General features: G+C 51.8%; 8 protein-coding genes across 8 annotated transcripts; 2 read left to right on the top strand and 6 right to left on the bottom strand.

The window, feature by feature from the left end:
- Positions 1 to 148: 148 nt before the first annotated feature.
- On the bottom strand, positions 149 to 480 carry COCMIDRAFT_37210 (uncharacterized protein; the record flags this gene model as incomplete). The annotated part of the gene is made up of 2 exons (XM_007690247.1): positions 149 to 156; positions 186 to 480. The coding sequence occupies 2 exons, from the start codon at positions 478 to 480 to the stop codon at positions 149 to 151; spliced, it is 303 nt and encodes a 100-aa protein (XP_007688437.1).
- A 952-nt stretch (positions 481 to 1,432) lies between these two features.
- On the bottom strand, positions 1,433 to 3,562 carry COCMIDRAFT_96576 (uncharacterized protein; the record flags this gene model as incomplete). The annotated part of the gene is made up of 3 exons (XM_007690268.1): positions 1,433 to 2,639; positions 2,713 to 3,217; positions 3,268 to 3,562. 3 exons carry the CDS (start codon positions 3,560 to 3,562, stop codon positions 1,433 to 1,435), a joined length of 2,007 nt encoding a protein of 668 aa, XP_007688458.1.
- Positions 3,563 to 4,164: 602 nt separating this feature from the next.
- Positions 4,165 to 4,999, top strand: COCMIDRAFT_96611 (uncharacterized protein; the record flags this gene model as incomplete). Its single annotated transcript, XM_007690267.1, has 4 exons — positions 4,165 to 4,290; positions 4,375 to 4,564; positions 4,625 to 4,885; positions 4,950 to 4,999. 4 exons carry the CDS (start codon positions 4,165 to 4,167, stop codon positions 4,997 to 4,999), a joined length of 627 nt encoding a protein of 208 aa, XP_007688457.1.
- An 852-nt stretch (positions 5,000 to 5,851) lies between these two features.
- On the bottom strand, positions 5,852 to 7,155 carry COCMIDRAFT_26736 (uncharacterized protein; the record flags this gene model as incomplete). Its single annotated transcript, XM_007690240.1, has 3 exons — positions 5,852 to 6,054; positions 6,119 to 6,515; positions 6,574 to 7,155. The coding sequence occupies 3 exons, from the start codon at positions 7,153 to 7,155 to the stop codon at positions 5,852 to 5,854; spliced, it is 1,182 nt and encodes a 393-aa protein (XP_007688430.1).
- Positions 7,156 to 8,299: 1,144 nt separating this feature from the next.
- On the bottom strand, positions 8,300 to 10,086 carry COCMIDRAFT_96612 (uncharacterized protein; the record flags this gene model as incomplete). The annotated part of the gene is made up of 2 exons (XM_007690266.1): positions 8,300 to 9,844; positions 9,919 to 10,086. 2 exons carry the CDS (start codon positions 10,084 to 10,086, stop codon positions 8,300 to 8,302), a joined length of 1,713 nt encoding a protein of 570 aa, XP_007688456.1.
- Positions 10,087 to 10,585: 499 nt separating this feature from the next.
- Positions 10,586 to 12,022, bottom strand: COCMIDRAFT_26734 (uncharacterized protein; the record flags this gene model as incomplete). Its single annotated transcript, XM_007690239.1, has 3 exons — positions 10,586 to 10,792; positions 10,849 to 10,914; positions 10,970 to 12,022. 3 exons carry the CDS (start codon positions 12,020 to 12,022, stop codon positions 10,586 to 10,588), a joined length of 1,326 nt encoding a protein of 441 aa, XP_007688429.1.
- Positions 12,023 to 12,698: 676 nt separating this feature from the next.
- COCMIDRAFT_96643 (uncharacterized protein) lies at positions 12,699 to 14,288 on the top strand (the record flags this gene model as incomplete). The annotated part of the gene is made up of 2 exons (XM_007690265.1): positions 12,699 to 13,225; positions 13,331 to 14,288. The coding sequence occupies 2 exons, from the start codon at positions 12,699 to 12,701 to the stop codon at positions 14,286 to 14,288; spliced, it is 1,485 nt and encodes a 494-aa protein (XP_007688455.1).
- Positions 14,289 to 15,761: 1,473 nt separating this feature from the next.
- On the bottom strand, positions 15,762 to 17,854 carry COCMIDRAFT_96658 (uncharacterized protein; the record flags this gene model as incomplete). Its single annotated transcript, XM_007690264.1, has 5 exons — positions 15,762 to 16,970; positions 17,025 to 17,229; positions 17,283 to 17,394; positions 17,453 to 17,575; positions 17,812 to 17,854. The coding sequence occupies 5 exons, from the start codon at positions 17,852 to 17,854 to the stop codon at positions 15,762 to 15,764; spliced, it is 1,692 nt and encodes a 563-aa protein (XP_007688454.1).
- Positions 17,855 to 18,565: the final 711 nt, after the last annotated feature.

Here is an 18,565-nt window from a genome sequence, read left to right as displayed (position 1 = left end):
GCAGCGTTGCCGGTAGCAGCATTTCCAGTGGCAGCATTGCCAGTAGCAGCATTCTGAGCTCCAGCTTGAGCCGCACCCTGTGCCTGTGCCTGAGCCGCACCCGCACTAGCCTGCGCCGAACATGTACCTACAAAATCATCAGTACAAATCATTCACCTCAATTCCCCACTGCACTTTCAACTTACTCTTCTGTGTCGCGCACTGTGCTACGGAAACATTGTCATCCCCACCGTTCGCCAAGTTGGCGCAACCATTGAACTGCTGGTCGCAAGATCGCGCTAGGGCTGCCGCAGCATTCACAAACGTATCGCCTCCGACGCTAAATGGGCGATTGGCATTGCCCGAGTTGAGAACGGGAGTAGCCGATACGCCGCCAATGGCGCCCGTGAAGGTTTGCAGGTTGTTCTGGCGGGGGGAGATGGCCAGCGCGTTGGTCAGCGCGGCGACGTTGAAGGCGACGACGGCGTTGGTGAACTTCATTTTCGAAGTCTTTCTTGTTTTTTAATTTCGGGTTCCTCTGTAAGGCCGTGAAGAAGGTAGTCGTCTGGTAGAAGAAAAAAAAGACGTATTTGTAATTGAGAGTAAACGTAAGTATTCGGTCGTTCGAAACAAAACCCGTGCGACTAGCGCTACAAGAACGAAGTCGAAATAAGAAAGTGAAGAGGAAGTACGAAATAAAACAAGTGAAGACCCGCACACTCTTGATGATATCTCAAAGAAAAGAGTTAAGACATTAGAATCACTACATACTTATATATACGGTACTCGTCATCGTCTCCTTCCCCCATCCCGCTAACAACCTCCTGCACGCCACCTTTTCCCCTTCTGCAAACAGAAATGTGTAGTAGAATAGGCACCACTTCGGCTTTACCAAGACATGTCACAGAAGCGACGAAAAACGGCAAGACGCAGGCGTTTAGCACGAGGGGTGCGCACGCCTCAGGCACGCTGAAACCCCATGTGTAGTGGAGTCGACACACCAAACGCCTCATTGCTTCTTTAACCGAACCATGCCGTCTAAACACTTACACCACTCACAAAAGTTTTAGTAAGCTCGCTGTCGACGTTTTCTTTGTAGGCGTAGGGCTGTTCGGTTTCAAATGGACTCGGACATTAAGGGAGGATTGGGGTGTCCTGACTTGTCATGTGTAGTGTACCCGCCGACCCACGTTTCGGTTGGATTTTTGAGGCGTAGCATGGCCAGCGCCCATTTATTACGTATGTTACTTGTACAAGCGAGTTTGTATGCCGTGGGGTTCAAACATGATACAACAGGTGTCGTTCGAGAAGGGCGGTGTTTTGCTGTCATCGGTTGTAGTTTGCGCATCATACTTGGCGGCCGTTAGGTTTCTTGCTCCGTTGTCGCCTTAGCGCTGACAGGGCGGCATGAGTTTGCAGCGGCGCTGGTCTCAAAAAGCATCTTCCTTTTTTTTCATATGTACGACCGTTGCCTGTCTAGTCTTGCTACTTGCTCCGTGTCGGCTTTGGCAAGTGCGATGACGCCGGCGGGCTCGTTGGGACTAACATCGCCTATACGCACTGGCAAGTCGCGTAGCAAGGCTGCGCGTTGCAGGCCGTGGAGCGTAGTTCCTCCTGTTGGTGTCGGAACATATGGATTCAGAATTGTTAGAGAAGAGGCGTAGCCAATGATGTCTGGGGCGATGGTGATGTATTTGAGGACAAGGCCAGTGTACGCCGCCGCCAATAGGATGCACGAGCACACCATGAGTGCTGTGAACCACTTCCAGTTTATTTTGTACATTGGCTTCGTCTTTGTGACTGTGGATGCTTCCGATGCCACAAATTCTACATCAGGAGTGGCAGTGATGTCGGGCGTTGCAACTCGGAGTAGTCCAGTCTCTGCTACAGAATCGGGTAGATTACCAGCCAGAGAGGCGGTTCCGTACGTCGACTGCCAGTAAGTGTTGTACCCGATAGTCAGTCGATCTCCAAAAAGCTGCGGCGACAGCTCATACAGGTTCACATTGTTGTACAATAAGCCAATGAATCGCGAAGGGTCTCTCATCCATCTTTCCATGTTGGTGGAGCCTCGCGCTACTCTGGCTGCCGTGTTGTGATTATCCAGCGAAGTCATTTGTTGGAGTTGGGTGAGGGCGAACATATTCCGCATGGCCGTATCGTACCCAATTGGGTAATCATCGTCCAATAAAGGAAGTTTCCTCATCTTTTGTACAGCACACGCCCGCCCGGTACATTGTACTTGTGCCTCGAAATTCTCCAGTGTCAGATCACACGCAGCTACAGAGAAAAAATAGGTTTCGTTGCTGGCGAGCGACAGGCTACGGATTGGACAAGGATAACCGCTGCACATTTCGGTATTACACCGTGTTTGATTTTGGCACACTGGTGTCTTCTTATCGGTATATGACAGTTGCCATGTGTATAGGTTCTTGAAGTCTGTCTGATTATCGTTTGTGCCTTCGTTGCTCGAACAGGTTATATCCCATTGACGGGCTTTAATATTAAAAGTGCTGACTCCATCCGTAGGTAGACCCACAACCGGAATACCTATCAGAGAAGCGTATGTGATGTTGTTGCCGGTCGGATTCCAAATGGTTTTCCATTCGTCAGAGGTGCTGTTCTCAATGTGCCGGTATAAAGGAAGTTTAACGTTTCCCCTAGAGAAGTTTTTGTTAGTCTATTTCGGGTACGGAGCGATATGTAACATATTCAGTTAGCAAAATTACCTACCACAAGTCCACGGGCGTGTCCTTAACCTTGGAACTACTGAGTAGAGCTGCAAGGCAAATAGCGGTGAACCCACTCCGGCCATTGTTGACGGAGCTAGCGCCAGTCAGTATGCTTTTCATCACCTCCATCGGGCTCAAGTAGCGAATTTGACCAGTCGAATGGATTTCGCCACTTTCTTGGTCGAGCAGACGCAGTGCTGATTGACCCCCGACTGGTGAAAGAAGCCAGACTAGAATTGATGCTATTCCGATAATGGACCACGAACGGAGAGAGATTTGTCGCTCAAGTGCAGAGAAAACGGATTGACAGCCGACTAGCTGCTCAAGACGACCGAGCGTTGTCCCTCGCTGCGCCAGCCAGAGACCAAGATGGCGAAAGAACCTTCCCATCAAAGCTGCGAAGAGAAGAGGAAAGATTGTTGGCGATATGAGTAGTGCCTCTTTCAAACCGGATCCATAGTCCGAAATTTCTGTCCCATCTAGCCTGGCAGCTATGAGGGCGAGAGCTATGCCAAATCAACATGCAAGCCCGGAAACCAGACAACATTGAACCTACAAATAAACATGATGGGCGTGGAGGCCAGAATCAGGTCAAAAACCATGATAAATCCATGCCACGGCGTCATCGGTGCCAGTTTTTGCGACTGCAAAGGCCACTGCTCTGATATTGATTCACTAGACCAAGTTGCGCCTTTGGCACCTTTGGCTTGATCTCCTACCCCACGGTGCACTGGACCTGTCGCTGAAGGGTCACTACTGTACGAGCCGGCATCATACTGCATTCTCGTTTCGAGATCGTCGCCAATTGATGTCCGCGAGCCGTCGGTACGGCCAACTGGTTCGTAGGCCATTTTTGCCAGAGCAGCTAGGCAATGTGGAAAACGTGAAGCTCCAAAAGATGGCAGGAGAGGAGGAATGAGAAGTACAAGAGGGAAGTATCCACTACAAGTATACCGCAAGATAAGAATTGCATAATGTATACATGTTTAAGGCGTCCAGCACTGCATGCTGTTTTGGCCCCATTCCGTAACGTCGCGCAAGGTGAGACCCGCATTTTCCACTCCGCCACGTACATGAGTACCAGTTTGCGGAAGATTAGCGGGAGGAATGCAGCATTTGCTTGGCGGCGCGGCAAAAATGGCATTTACTGCTACTGATTGGCCTCAAAACAGGTGCGCACGATGCAGTTGTGCAAGCTGCTACGGGCTGGAAGTATTAAGAGTGGGGATCAGTGTGGTTTGCCTGGCGTTTTTGCCGCCCGGGGTGTTAGCGTGCGGCCCAGAAATAGGTTCAGCCAAGATGTGAAGTCTAATCAAATGAAACGAACAGCGCCTACGAATTGTTATCCGGCCTTGATTCGAGCATCAGCCTCTGCGGCTCAATTGACTGCATAGCGCGCCATGTTGCGAGCAGCCCACCCTCGATATCCCCGCACGTGTCTCCCTAGGCCAGCATGAGGATTACAGCAATATTATGGGCGGCAAAGGCCCGCACCGCGACTCCCATTCCGCGGCGGATGCAGCGGGACCAGGTGAGAAAACTGTTGGGCCTCTCGGATCAGCAATGGCCCATATTCCTAGTATGTATATCCTCTCGCATGGGACGCCTTGTCATGGTCCCATGCATCACGTGCTGTCGAGGTTGAAGACTAACCAGCGTCCAGCGCATCTCCCTAGCAGTCTGCCAAGACTATGCAGGAGCCAAACTGAGCGACATCAGTCCGCCCGAAAAAGAAGAAATGATGGACAGAATAAGATCTGTACTTCACCAAGAAGGGCTTCCACCCCTTGACGACGAAGCAATCGAATGGCGGATATCAAAATGTCTACCCGAACTCCGAGTAAAGAAGCGAGGTAAGCTTAGCCTCAGCCCTGCAACATAGCCTCCTAATGCTTATCCTAATTCTTGTCTAGATATCGAACACTGCCACAGCTGGGAGGCAACCACCGAGACAAAATTCCCACGTCAGCTCCTGCGTGAGGCGGTGCTCGCGCATATCGACAAGATACCTACTAAGAACTTGTGCTACTGGACGCAAATCCCCCAAGACGTGCGTCAAGATGTTGTGGAAGAAGCTAACCGTAGACTGGCTGAAAAGGGAATGCCAGTGGTGGATGAAGCAGCGCTGCTGTATCGATTAAGAAAGTATATGAATCACTGGATCAAGAGTGGATGTAAGTTTCATCCTTAATTAACCGCTAGAAATTTCATGGGCCTAAAAAACTGATCAAATCACAGTAGTACAAGATACGAAAGAAAGCAGACGCCACAATGATAAGACGGAGTAATAATCAACACAAAAAAAATCGTTGCTCTTTGCCTCCCAACTCCTTCGCCCCTCCCCCCCTCAACTTACCCTTCCCAATCCACTCCCTCCAAAAAAAAAACTAACACCCTAAACTCGCCCACATCATCTCCACATCCAACTACCAGCATCAAAACTTCCGCTTTTCTAAACTTCATCACTTCTGTAGGTAAACCCCGACCTACTCGCCAATCACATTCTACACCGCCCACGCTTCTTCCCCCAAACTACCCGTACCCAACAAATTCAATAACGAAGTAAACCGCCATATCAACATGGTCGTCATCAGCCACCACACTACGACAACGACTTTCTTCCTTTGACTCTACATTACCACTTGGTAAATCTGTGTACCCAGAGCGCCTCGCTTTGCGCGGTGTAGAAAGCGGATGAAAGAAAATGATCGCATGTGTGTGTGTGTGTGTGTGTGTGGTGCAAGGGGCAATGGGCGAAGCGATGGTACATAATGAACAGGGGACGGGGATACAAGTGCGATCCCTATTAGCGTATGTTGATATTGGAACTGTTCGGAAAGAATAGAAACGAAAGAATGAAATAGGGATTAGTATGGTTAATTAGAATATGGAAGTTGCTTTCAGCATTCTGGAAGTAAACCGCGGCGCTGTTTTACACTAGTAAGCACGGGTTCACCTCGCATAGAGTAAAACATCACATCACTCGCCACCAAAGCCCTCAACAACATGAATAAGAAACGCACAAGAAACTCAATGTAAAGCCCAATCAGACTTCATATTAAAATTAGGACACGCAACACATGTCTCATTACATTAACATATCATATCCTCATTCCCCAGTCCCCACAGCATTTACAGCTTTACTTGGTAGTAGAGAAAACATACGCAGCCTCAAGTGTGTAAGGCGCGGAATCAGGACCAAATATTTGGTACTTCTCGCGCTGCCACTCGGGCTGGTTAATAGCATCGATCCAGTCCTGGACTTCCATGACGACGCAGCCGTACTTGGGAACGAAACGGGAGCCGCCCTCGGCGCCTTGGGTGGACTTGATGGGCAGGGTACCTGGGAAGTTTCAATTAGTATGCAGAGAAACTTGGACGAAAAAGAAAAGGGTATCTGGACTTACCATCTTGACCGGGGCAGCTGTACATCTGGAAAGCGGGTTGGTCGGAGTAGATGTCGAGCTTGATGCCGGACCACTCGCTAGCCAGCGAAGCAACGGGGCCGGAGTTGCGCCAGTCAAGGGCCTCGGCTGGGCTGCGGTTGACGAGGTAGCAGTTGTCGTAGCCAGTGCAGTTGAAACCGCAGTTACCGAGGAGCTCGGGTGCGGTTTGGTTGGCGCCGATCTGCTTGGGGGCAGACCAGAAGTCGTTGACAGAGTACTTCTCGTTGGGCAGAATGGTGCCATCGGGAATGAGGATGTTGTCGACACCGACGCGCTGGCCCGAATAAGGAATGTGGAAAGTGTGGTTGAAAATAGTCGAATCCTCGGGGTTAGCGAAACCATCCAAGTTCCAGTATGTCTATTTTTTTCTCTGTTAACAGTCGTTCAAAAAGAAAGATTTAATCAATCTAACTTACGTGAGAGGTCAGCATAATGGGGGTCTTCTTGGTGGTAGCAAGGGCCACAATCTTAAAGCGCCAAGTGTGTGGGGTCACGGTGTAGGTAACGTAGCTAATGACCTCACCGGGGAAACCCTCCTTACCATCGGGATCGACAATGGAAAAAGTAATGGAATCCTTGGTATGGGCGACAACAGTAAAGTTGCGCCAGTCCCACCCATCTTTTCCACCGTGCAGGGTGTTTGCGCCATTGTTCTCGTTTGGCGTAATGTGGTAGTCCTGGCCGTCAATGGTGAAGGTCGAGTTCTTGATGCGGTTGGCGTAACGGCCGGGTACACCGCCAAGATGGGGGTGAACAGGGCCCTCGTAGGCCGTGGCATTGTCGAAGCCGAGGACAATGTCAAGCTCTTCACCGTCCTTGCCCGGGATGAACAAGTTGGTAATGGAGGCGCCATAGGGAATGAAGAGAGCGCGAATGCCCTCGGACGAGATCTCGTACTTGCCATCTTTGTCAGGGCCCGAAGTCCAAGACGAGTTGGTAGAGCTGTACTGCGCAAGGGCAGTTGCAGCAAAGAGAGGAAGAGTCGACAAGAACCGCATCGTGACTAGTCAAACTCGAGCGAGTTGAGAAGTGGAGGTGATGTGATGTGGTGTGGGGACGGAGACGATCTCCAAGACGGAGGCACGTACATGTTTATATAGTAGTAACGGGGTCGACGACTGGCGCGATTTCACCGGTCACGAGCTTGTAATTAGGATTCTCTCCCGCTCACTCACTTCCCCAGCCTCTAGGCAAAAGCACCAACGGGATTGCACTGGGTTAGGGCGGGCCACTGCTCCAGGATACTTACTGGTAGTGCTATTAGCGAACGTGCGTTTCCCCGCAGGGAAAATGTCCGTGGCAAGTCCCTAGGAACCCGACAGATGACGAAATCAGCTTATATGGCCTGGCAATTTCTTCCCACAATCCATCTCGGTCTCATTGAACTGAGAAGATGGTCTTGTTACGTCTGCGTAACCCTCAATTGCAGCACATTTGCGCTGTATCCCCAAGGTCGTGTCGTGTGTAGCTCCCTTGCTTTGCTGCAAGGCGCGGGCGTCATAGCTCCAACCGCTTCTGTATAATCTCTCATGGACAAGGATCAGCGGTACAAAAGGCACCGGCAAAAGTCACCATTGGTGGACAGTCGCGGAAAAACTTAGACGCGTGCATCTTGACAGGAAGCTGAACATGGGGAGAGCTGGGTTAATCTTGTGGGGAATTGTTGGGGCCCCAGGCCTTGCCGCGACCCATGTCATTGAGCTTACTACTTACCCGGCTACCCAGAAGCTTGACCACGCCACATGGTTAGTACCCAGCGGCGGGATGACATACTGCAAACAGGAATAACGCCGCAACACCATCACCGCCGCCCAGTAGCTTTTGCATCCAAGCACACACATTCTCGCCTTGCAGCATCGGAACCAGACTGGGATTATTTGATTTCGTATTGTTGTAACACTTCCTAAATGTACAAGTGCAGCCCCGGATCCTCTCTGTAGTAGCCATTTCCAAAAGTGGGTTTAGTCACGCCGCCTACCATAGGCCATGATAATACTTGAACAATAAACTCCCTGATGCACATCCATTTGTAGTCGTGCACTAGTCTCATCGGTGGGACCGGTTACCCGGAAACAAATCGCTTCATACATGTCGGCCCTTTCACATAGTACACGTCCAGGTCCTCGGTGACCGTCAAGCGCCCTACATTGGTCGGCTCCCTGCGTACGGGTCAGGGAACTGCGGCTCCAGAGGCGCGGGGCTGCTGTATGCACCCTCCATCATAGTTAACTGATCGTCGATCCAGTTTCCTGCAGGACATGGGTACATTTGCGGAGTATGCGACTGCGGAGTGTGCGACTGAGGCCTTCCATAAAAGGGCAGAGCAACTTCTATGGGCACATGGTATCCCCTCAACGGATACATCATGCTGGGTTGGAGCGTAGTATACGGGTGCGGGTATCCACTAGCCGCCGCTTCTTCGTCATGGCCCCACACTGTGTTTTGCCAGTCCTCTACGTACTGCCTCGTATCTTCAACAGCAGCAGTCTGACCACTGATATGATTAACGACAGAGTCGATACGCCCTTGCGGGCTCCGTGCATCGATTTCAGAGGCGGCGTTCACCGCACTCAACAGAGTGTCGAAACTGGATCGGTTAGGTAACCGATGGGAGTGGTACAGTCCACGGTCTTGAGAAGCCTCTTGATAATCTTCGTGAAGATTAGCAGAACGCGCAACGGTTTCAGGCTGTTCCTCAGGGCCGGGCGTCATGGGAGCCGTCATGTGAGGCGAGGCTCGAGGCTCGTCTTTCTCCATCGCGGCCGGGGTTGTCCTAGCATGACCGGATACTTTCACACCTTCCGCACAGCTCGGATGGTCGTTCCAGCTGACATTTGGCTTTCCGTGCTTCGCCCAACAGCCTGTAGTTGTCTCCAGATCATTGAGCACATTTCCCCAATGATGTTTCTTGACCTTTGACCTAGTACCGAAACCTCTACCACATAGACCATGAATGAAGGGTTTCGATCTGCTCTCAGCTGGCGAATACTTTACTTTGGAAGTACTCTCAGACTGGCGCTTAGCGACTGGTTGGCCCACATCTGCGGTTGATAAGCAGACCTGCTCAGCGGTATCAGAGATCGCTCGATCTGTCGCCTCTTGCAAAGCTTGCTCTTCAAAAGCTTCGCGTCGACGCTTGTTCGAAGGCGGTGGCATATCATTGACGGTCTGACCAACATTGACTGCCACTGGAACACTGAGAACAGGAAGTCTAGTTGTCTCGGATGATGCTCTCTCCAGAAACCCTGCTTCGGGCGTATGGCTTTGGTGGGGACGGGCAGGAATGTCAGAGCAAGGAATGGACGGAGATTTTGTGTGATTGAGCTCCAGTTTGGGTGCGGTGGGAGACCAATTCCGGTCATGGCCAGAACTGATCGACGGGTAGGTCTGTCTATTCTCGAACCACGTCATTGGCGGTAGGCGGATCTGGGGTTGATGAACCGGTTGTAAGAAGTTAGGTGTAGGTGAGTGCATGGGTTGATGGGGCTCAAACTCAAAATCGCCTGTCTGCCATTCTGCTTCCGGGTGGTACAGTATCTTCATGAGATCTTCTTTGAGATCTTTGTGGTGGCCCAGTGCCTGGGTGATGGCAATGAGGGTGTCTTTTTTGGATTCCTTCCCAGCTCGAAATGCACCGAGGATGTTCCAAATTGTCATAATCTCATGCGATTCTTCCCCAAATCGAGACTGCAAAGATTAGCCAAGTCCACAGTCTGAGAGATGGTGAGATTGATGGATGTCTGCTTACAGCAACGACTTACCTTGACGTTGGCTAGGAATATGCTGACAAGTTGTCTGATAGCTGGCGATTGATACGGAGTTTGAGATTGCCCTCGCACATCGCTATTCGGAATCTGATGCTCTGAAGTTTCCTGGTTCGGTGGCAGAGGTGCAGAGTGATAAGCTTCGTGCTCTGTTGAGGTCTGCATGTCGGCCTGACCAGGCACTGCAGCTACGCACCGATGGTCGTAACGCGCTGGTGGTGTTTTTTGGGTCAGAATGGTGTTTGTGTGGGTTGGTTTGACCATCTTTTATTCTTGGTGCTCAATGCCGTGAGTGGAAGGCGCGTCCTGGTGAAGTGAAGGTGAATTACACGTGAGCCCTCATGCACACCGCTTTCCACCGCAGAGTGGCGGTGATTTCACTCGATGGTTCGTTTGTAAGCGGATATTTGCAGGTGAAGGAGATTGTTTGTGCAGTGTGTGACATGATCGGCCCCACTGGATGACAAAAGGCAGTCACGGCGAGTAAGAGGAAGGCGCTATATCTGATGCCCCGTTCCCAAAGAGGAAAGGGGTCTTGAGGCAAACGGATGCAGTACTCAGAATTTCCATACCGAAGCGTCATCTACAACTCGACCAGAGTGCGTGTGAAACGAAAGAGGCTGTCAATTTGTTTTATTGTAGTAGCTGGACAGAAGACTTGTTATTAGCCTTGAGAGGCAGTCAATCGACCCCTGTAGACTGTCTGGCGAGTATGCCCAGCATCGTAAACAACTTCTGCAATGCTTTTCCTGTAGTGCCAGCCGCTTTCCATTCTGTCAAACATAAGAAAATCGGCAGGCTGTCCAGGCTGTAAAGTTAGATCTGTAGCCTCATATCCAATCGCAGTCTTTGCACGGGTAGAAACGGTTTCCTGCATACGCGGAAATGATTAGTGGCAAGTTACTGGTAGATCACCAGGGTACTTACATATAACAACTCAGCATCCCTCTTTGTCCCAGCCTGATAGACCCCAACCCCAATCGATGCGATAGCCTGAAAGAAAAAATCAGTGTTGAGTTTCTGCATTCATATGAGACCATGCACTTACCAAAGGATCGCAGTTACCATAAGGAGTGAAGGCGTTTCCCACGTTATTGATAGCAATGGCAGCGTTGAAGCCATGTTCATTGATGAGCTCTGTGATGGGCAACGTCCCACGTATGTTCTCCGGAGTCCGCATCATGAACAAGTCGGACGTTGGAAGGCCAACAAAAGAGACGGGCAACTTATCCACTTCTTGTCTCAGGTGCGTCCACTCGTCGTTCCGGAACTTTGTCAACCGGGTGCAATGTCCCAGCGCTATCTGTTTGCTGCTGCCCTTATTATCCCATTTGAGCTGTTTGATAATATCCAGGACGGTCCAAACGAGTGGTTGTTTTTCTTCCTCAAGAAAGTAGTCGAGGTGAAGGTCTAGGTGTTTGTCATGTTCAAGGGCCAGTTGAGTGATCCATCGCACGTTTTCTATAGATTTGCGCTCGTTGTCCTCGACATACGGCGTGCTGCCAAGCACGTCTACTTTGTCATAAGAGGCGGCAGCGGTCATCAATTTCCTTACTTGTGCACCTTCGTCTTGACCAGAAAACAGTGGCAGTTGAGCGAATGCGCATATCTGCACCTCACAACGATCTTGGAACAGCTCTTTCAGCTTCAGACCTGCATGCAGACACTTCAATTCCACAATGTCGTCGACTTCTACAAATGCCCGCATGGCAGTAACGCCGTGTTGGATGCTCTCCTCAATGAGCCGCGTGCCCCTCCTGAGCAGATCATCTTCGACGAACCGAGACTTGGCTTGGCCAGTGATGCTCATGGCCTCGTTGAAGTCGCCACTCTCAATCTGCAGGTCGCTGAACTTGGGGTCTTGGAGGAGGAAGCATTTGTCGAGATGGATGTGGGCATGGCACAGCGATGGCGCAAGCAGGCGGTTTTGTCCGTCCAGAGTATTTTCGCTCTCCTCGTGCGACGAAGCATCATTGTGGGCATCTACGGAGGCTATCCTACCATCTTGGATAGCAATGTCCCAGAGGGATGATGGCGGCTTATTTGGTATGCGAACATTGATGATCTTGTTCAGTGGACTGCCCACTTTCTGCGTGTGCATCTTCACCGTCTGCGCACCCAAGGGGGTATCTGGAGGGGTAGACTGGGTTCGGTAGACTTTAGACCGATGAGATGTAGAAAGCCAGTACGATGACGTCCAAACGGACCCAGAGCATTCTTTCCACGGCTTCAACACGCAGACGTATGAGCCGCCAAGCACAATGCACGGGCAGTGAATGAAGACAACGTCCCGTAGCAGCAAAGCAGACTATGCGAGGGCCAGCTGCAGATGTCCCGTAAACAATTGTACCCGGGCTGGACAAGGCTGAAAAGGAACAAATGCACGAGGTCGGGGGCGCCTCTCTGGCTGGGCGGGGGAGAATGATTGCCCCGCATGTCCATAGGGGGAGCTAGTAATGGTGGTATCCGTGCAGCATGTGTTAAAGACCCCAAACCAACCTTGACGCGTCTTCAAAGACGTGACCATCCCTATCACCCTTCCATCTCCACTGACGCGCCCGCATCGCCAATTTTGCTGCCGTCCATCTTTTGCATCCTCTTTCCAACATGCAGCCGAACTACCAGGCACGGGGATATAATTATCCGCAACAGCACAATGCGGCTACGCCCTCACGCCGGCCAGGTAAGTCCCAGAGTGCCCACCACCGCTGCCACAAGACGCCCCCATTGCCCCCGCCGCCTGTCTCTGCCCTTGCGCCCCAAATCCCTACAAGACGATGATTAGCAGGAACGACCTCGCTCACTTGTTTCGCAACCCAGGCCCCATTGTCCACCCCCAGCACCCGCCCCAGCAGCCCCAGTACAACACCAGCGCCAGCATGCAGGCTTCGCAGCGCGCCGAAGCAGAGCGCCGCGAGAAGATGCGCCGCATTGCAAAGAACCCTACCGACAAGAACATTCCCGAGGGCGTGGAGGACGTGTGCATCGGCGACGGTGTCGCCCGGTACAAGGAATTGCGCCAGGTTGAGCGCACTCTCGACGCGACCATGATGCGCAAGAAGCTCGATGTTATGGATTCGAAGCACCACTCGCGAGCGTCGCGCTATGGAACCATGCGCATATGGATATCCAACACGGCCGAAAACCAGCCTTGGCAGAGCAGCGGTATCGACGCCGATGCCTTTGACTTTGAGAGCGAAAACAACGCCACGTACCGCGTCAAGATCCAGGGACGCCTGCTTGACGAGCAAGGCGACGACGGTCTCGAGGATGATGAGGACGAAGACAAGGATGCTGATGCTATGTACGTCAAACCGAGCTTGCGACTCCGGCCCTGCATGCACCGTTTGCGCCTCTGAAGCAGCGCGCAAAAAAACATTTACACAGATTGGGACTAACAAGCGACTAGGGTCGAAGACAGCGCCCAGGCCGAGCGCAAGCCAGCCACGAAACCCAAGCTCTTCTCGCACTACTTCACATCCATCAATATCGACTTTGACCGCGCCAAGAGCTTACAACCCGACAATTTTACGCAAATCGAATGGAAGCGACCCGAGAACCCGACGGCCAAGGAAGCCAACTTCAGCGAAATCGAATTTGAGCGCAAGGGTGACGAGAACATCAACATCACAATCAACCTCCAGCGATACCAAAATCCCGAGGTCTTCCGCCTCAGCAAACCGCTGGCCGAGCTGCTCGACACCGACGAGGAGGACCGTGCAGGTGTGCTGATGGGCATCTGGGAGTATGCTCGGTCACAGCACTTGCAGCAAGAAGACGACGAGCGCAAGTTCGCCTGCGACGCCAGACTGAAAGCCCTCTTCGGTGGCCAGGATCACTTCTTCTTCCCCAACCTCCCCCAGCTCATCAAGCCCCACCTCACCACCCTCCCGCCCATCCAGCTCCAATACACCATCCGCGTCGACAAGGACTACATTTCCCCACCCGCCGACTCCGGTAAGCCGGCATCCCAGCCCAGCGTCTACGACGTCCAAGTTGCCCTCGAAGACCCCATGCAGCCCCTCTTCCAAGACATCCTCCGCCGGCCCGATAGCATTCAGACGCTCCAAGAAATCCAGAAAATCGACGAGCAACTCGTGTTGCTTATGGGTGCGATCGGCCAGTCTAAAGCTAAACACGCTTTCTTCACCAGCATGTCTAAAGACCCCGTTGCTTTCTTCAAGCGCTGGCTCTCGAGCCAGAAGCGCGATCTCGAGGTCTTACTTGGAGAGGCTACGCGTGGTGGTGGCGAGGATGCCTCAGGCGAGGAGTGGAGGCGCGGTGGTGCGGATGGGGTTTGGGGCAGTGATGTTGCAAAGGAGAGTGTGGCTTTGTGGCTTGCTAGGTCGAGTATCAAGCCCAGGTGAAATTGAAATTGAAATTCAAATTCATGGCCTCTCTTTTGTCGTTGTCTCGCCATTGTTTGATATAGATGTCGATATTATTGGTATTTGTTCTGGGGGTTCTCTGTATTTTCACATTTCTACTTACTTTTGGGGGGGGGAGGTTGGTTTATCAAGAAGGGTAAAGTTCGCCGAGACCGTGGGGAACAAGGGAAGAGACCGACGAAGAAGAAGAAGATAAAAAGATGGCGTTTTTATTAACACTCGATACCCGAAATTATCTACGTTTCTTCTCCCAAATCTCTCTCTCTCTCTCTCTCTCTCTCTCTGTGTGTGTGTCTTGTGTTTTGATTCGATAGGAATGCTGTAATGTTGTGTGTGATGTCTATTATTTACATGACCATGACTGTTCAATTCAACAGAGATGATAAGACACATGAAACGAAGAGGAGAAGAAGAAGAAGAAGAACAAAAGGGTGTAAAAAAATACATGGGTATTTGCCAAAGTTATGTAAATCCAGACTTCATCCATCTTTCTGATCGTCTGTCACTCTCTTACTTCCTCTCTTCCCACAGCGCATACACATCCTCTCATTCCGTAACATGTGCTGCATTTTCTCCCCTCTCGGAAAGAAAAAGCCATCGTATTGTCGGATCTCCTCAAAGCCCAACAACAAGCCAACACAACAACAACAAAAACACACAGCTAAAATAGACAAACTTCCCCAGACATGAGCGCGTACATCGTGTGCCTTCCATAGCGTAATTAACTTCTTTTACGCTCATATGCGTCCAGCGGAACCAAAGAAAAGGATAACAAAAAATTACAGGAGCGGCGGGATAGTGGCGGTAGTGGCGGTGGTAATGTTGAGACTGATCTGTCACCTCGTAACATTCCAGTTCCATCACCAATCACCACCAACCACCATCACCCCCTCCATCTATATCTGCCGTTTCTTTCGTCTCAAAAATCGCGGGGGTCGAGGAATAACATATAGCTTCTTCAAGCCATTTGCTCGCTTTGCTTCCCCCCATTTTCTATCTCTTCCTCTCCATCTCCAACTTCCGTATGAATGTAAGAAGAAAAAAATAGATAGGGAGGGAAAACAGCATTTTAGCAAATCAGCGTAAGCCTACAAGCGCCCAGATATCACACACCCTTTTTCCCCTCTCCAGCCTTGAGGAAAAATGTGGATGGGTAGGGTGGGAAACATGCAAAATGTTGATGCAATACAAAAGTTAAGAGAGGAGGAGGGGCCGCGTATATAAAAGGGCCCGGGGCGTCGCAAAAGGTCGTTTGGTGAGAGAAGATGGGCATAACAAAAAGTTCATGCCCCAGGGAAGACGCCAGCATGCTGCGCCCGCCAAATAAAACATCGACGTGAATCGAAAGAGATGATGATGATGACGCAAGGGGACTCGTTCAATAGTTGGGAAAACAGAGTGAGAGAGCCGGTAGTGTGTGATGCGTACAAAACAAACAAGGAGTGAGGTTGTTCAGGTATTGCTGATGATGACTCGCGCACCTTCTTTACCCAGAACACCCCTCTCTTTGGCCTTGGGACTCCTGTCCCGGCCCTTCTTGCGACTGAGGAATCCGAGCATGCCGGATGGTTTCTCAGTTTGGGCGTTCTGTACAAGCGCGGAGCTCTGGTTAGCCATCTCGGTCCATGAACCAGTCTCATTGAGAACTACCTGTACACCTCCGCCCATACTTGTGCTGCGTTGGGAGCCTCGCTGGCGGCTGTTCATAGGGCGGGAGAACGAGGGGGTGGGGACTTCGGAGCCGTCGTGAGGGAAGTAGTCAACGTGCTCACCACGTTGCGACGTGGGTGAGCTAGTGTTGGCAGTGTGCTGCAGTACACTCGTCGGCAGGGGTGGACTGCCATTTGGTGATTGTGTCGATCGTGCGGTAGTAGTGGAACGGGTGGGGTGGAGGTCGGTGTCTTGAGACTTGGAGTTGGCATAGTGACGTCCAGAAGAATCGCCTTGAGACGGGGCAGAGGTGGGGTGGTGGTCGGGTTGGCTGTGGTTGCTGGTTCGTGAGCCAGCGCCAGAATCTTGGGGGTCAGCAACTGCTACAGCAGCAGGAGTCCGTTGATCACCGGCTGTCGTGTAGTTGAAAGGCTCAAACAGCGTCTCAATCATCCTATGCAGCTCGTCGGCGCGTATCTCCTGTTCTGTAGCATCTTCCTTGAGAGCTTCTCGTGGTTTCTGCCGGCGGGCACGGGCCTCAAGCGGCGCTTCTTCAAGCAGTAACTCCTCGAGATCGTACGTCGCATCAAAGTTGGTCTTATCGCTCGAAGGTATGAAAATCGGCTCAATCTCCTTGCGTTCGAGCGCATAAAAATCTATGGGCCGGAAGAAAGGGTTGTCAGTGAACGAATCAAATCCAATGGCGCCAATGCGCCTGCTTCGGTCCTTTTCCAACAGGGAGCTGATGGCATGCAAGCACGGCATAGAGACAGGCGGGCTCGTGACGGGATAGGTAGGTTCTCCCTTTAAGATTTTGGCGGCGAGGGAGTCGTGGCTGCTGGCTTCGAATGGTCGCTTGTTATATATGCACTCGTAGAAGAGCACGCCCAGCGACCACCAGTCGACCTCGCACGAGTAGCCCTTGCCTTCGTATACTTCGGGGGCGAGATAGGCGAGTGTGCCCGATTTGCTCGTCAGCGGCTTGTGTGGTACAAAATCAGAGGCAACGTTCTGCACGTGTCAGCAAAGACGAATGGCGAGGCGCATTGCAGCAGCCGAGCTTACGAAATCTGCCAGATGGACATGTCCTTCAGAGTCTAATAGCACATTGTCTGGCTTGATGTCTCTGTGGACAATGCCCTGCTGGTGTATGTAGCGCACGGCGCAGCCGAGCTCTGCTATCCAGAAGCGCACAGCTTCTTCTGTAAATGTCTTTCGCGAAATGTGGAAACGTAGATCACCGCCGTTCATTAGGTCCACAACAATGTATCTGTCCTTGTCAGCCTGGTTTGGTGGAGGCGGGAGCAATGGCATTGACCATACAGGTATTCAATGTCCTGGAAGCTGTAGCGTAGATTGCAAAGGAATGGATGGTTGAGATGCTCAAGCATGCGGCGCTCTCGGATGATGTTGCGGACGCTTTCCGACCGTACGACTGTGACACGAGATCAGCATGGCTGGATAGCAGCTAGCGTGTGACGGCATGTACACACCTTCATCTTTGCGTATGTACTTGAGCGCAAATGTGAGCCCTGTATCTTTGCGCTCGACGATGCGCACCTTACCGAATGCGCCCTTGCCCACAACGCGCAGCAGGCGGAAGTGGTTGAGGTTCACTGCAGGAAATGTCAGTCAGGACTTGGACGAGCCGTGTATGTGTGCCTGTGCGAGTGCGAGTGCGAGTTTCGCGTGCTTCAGACAGGTATCCCCCGGCGTTGATTCCTTGTTTGTTTGTCTGTTTCTTTTTTTGTTCGTCTTTTGTGTTCCCATCTTTCCGCACACCTCTCTCTCTATCTCTCGCACTCTCTCTCTCTTTGGAGCAGCACATGGTGGAATGGTGGTGATTACGCACCTTGGTCGGTGAAGACGACGGGCTTGCCGTTGTTCTGACCCATGAGGGGCTACAATGGCAGAGGGACAGGCGGACAGGCAGATGCAGTAGATGTCTAGAGATGCATCAGGCGGTCGATAGAGTAGTCCGGGCTGACTGGGGCGGCGTCGCAGTGGGGTGGGAGGGAGACTAGGCGGGGGTGGGAGTGAGGGATGCAGTCGGCAGGCACGGAGGAGTAGTGCTTGGAAGGAAGGTCCGCGGGCGAGGGTTCTTGTGGAGATTATTAAGGCACAAGGTACAAGCAACAGGCGGTCGAAGGGCGAGTCGCAGCGATAATGAACAAGAAGTTGAAAGGAGGCCCGACGGGTTTGCAGGCGCACGTTTCGCAGGTCGTGGCCCAAGCAAGATTAGTGTCGGCAGGACTAGGGCAAGAGCACAGGCATGGGTTGCACGTTTTGAGTCGCATCCTTGCCTGCAGAAAGGGCAAGCGCGGCTGCTGCTCCCCTAGTCATGGCCAGCCACTACTACCCTACGTAGTACACCCACCCACCCACACACACACACACGCCCACGTCCACGCTGATATATACTTAGTACTGCTACTACTACTGCTGTTACTGCTGCTGCTGCTACTGCTACTGCTACTGTTACTATCTATCCCTGGTGGCCTGCGCGGCGACAATGTCGATTCAGCAACAATGTTATAGCCGGGGACACTGCGTCATGGCGGTGTAGTGTACGTACTTGGGTACATGTACACACATATGCCATCTAC

The sequence above is a fragment of the Bipolaris oryzae genome (genome assembly GCF_000523455.1).
Source record: "Bipolaris oryzae ATCC 44560 unplaced genomic scaffold scaffold_74, whole genome shotgun sequence".
NCBI lineage: Eukaryota > Fungi > Ascomycota > Dothideomycetes > Pleosporales > Pleosporaceae > Bipolaris > Bipolaris oryzae.
Note: the sequence above shows the minus strand (reverse complement) of the source record. Positions and strands in the feature narration are given on the sequence as shown.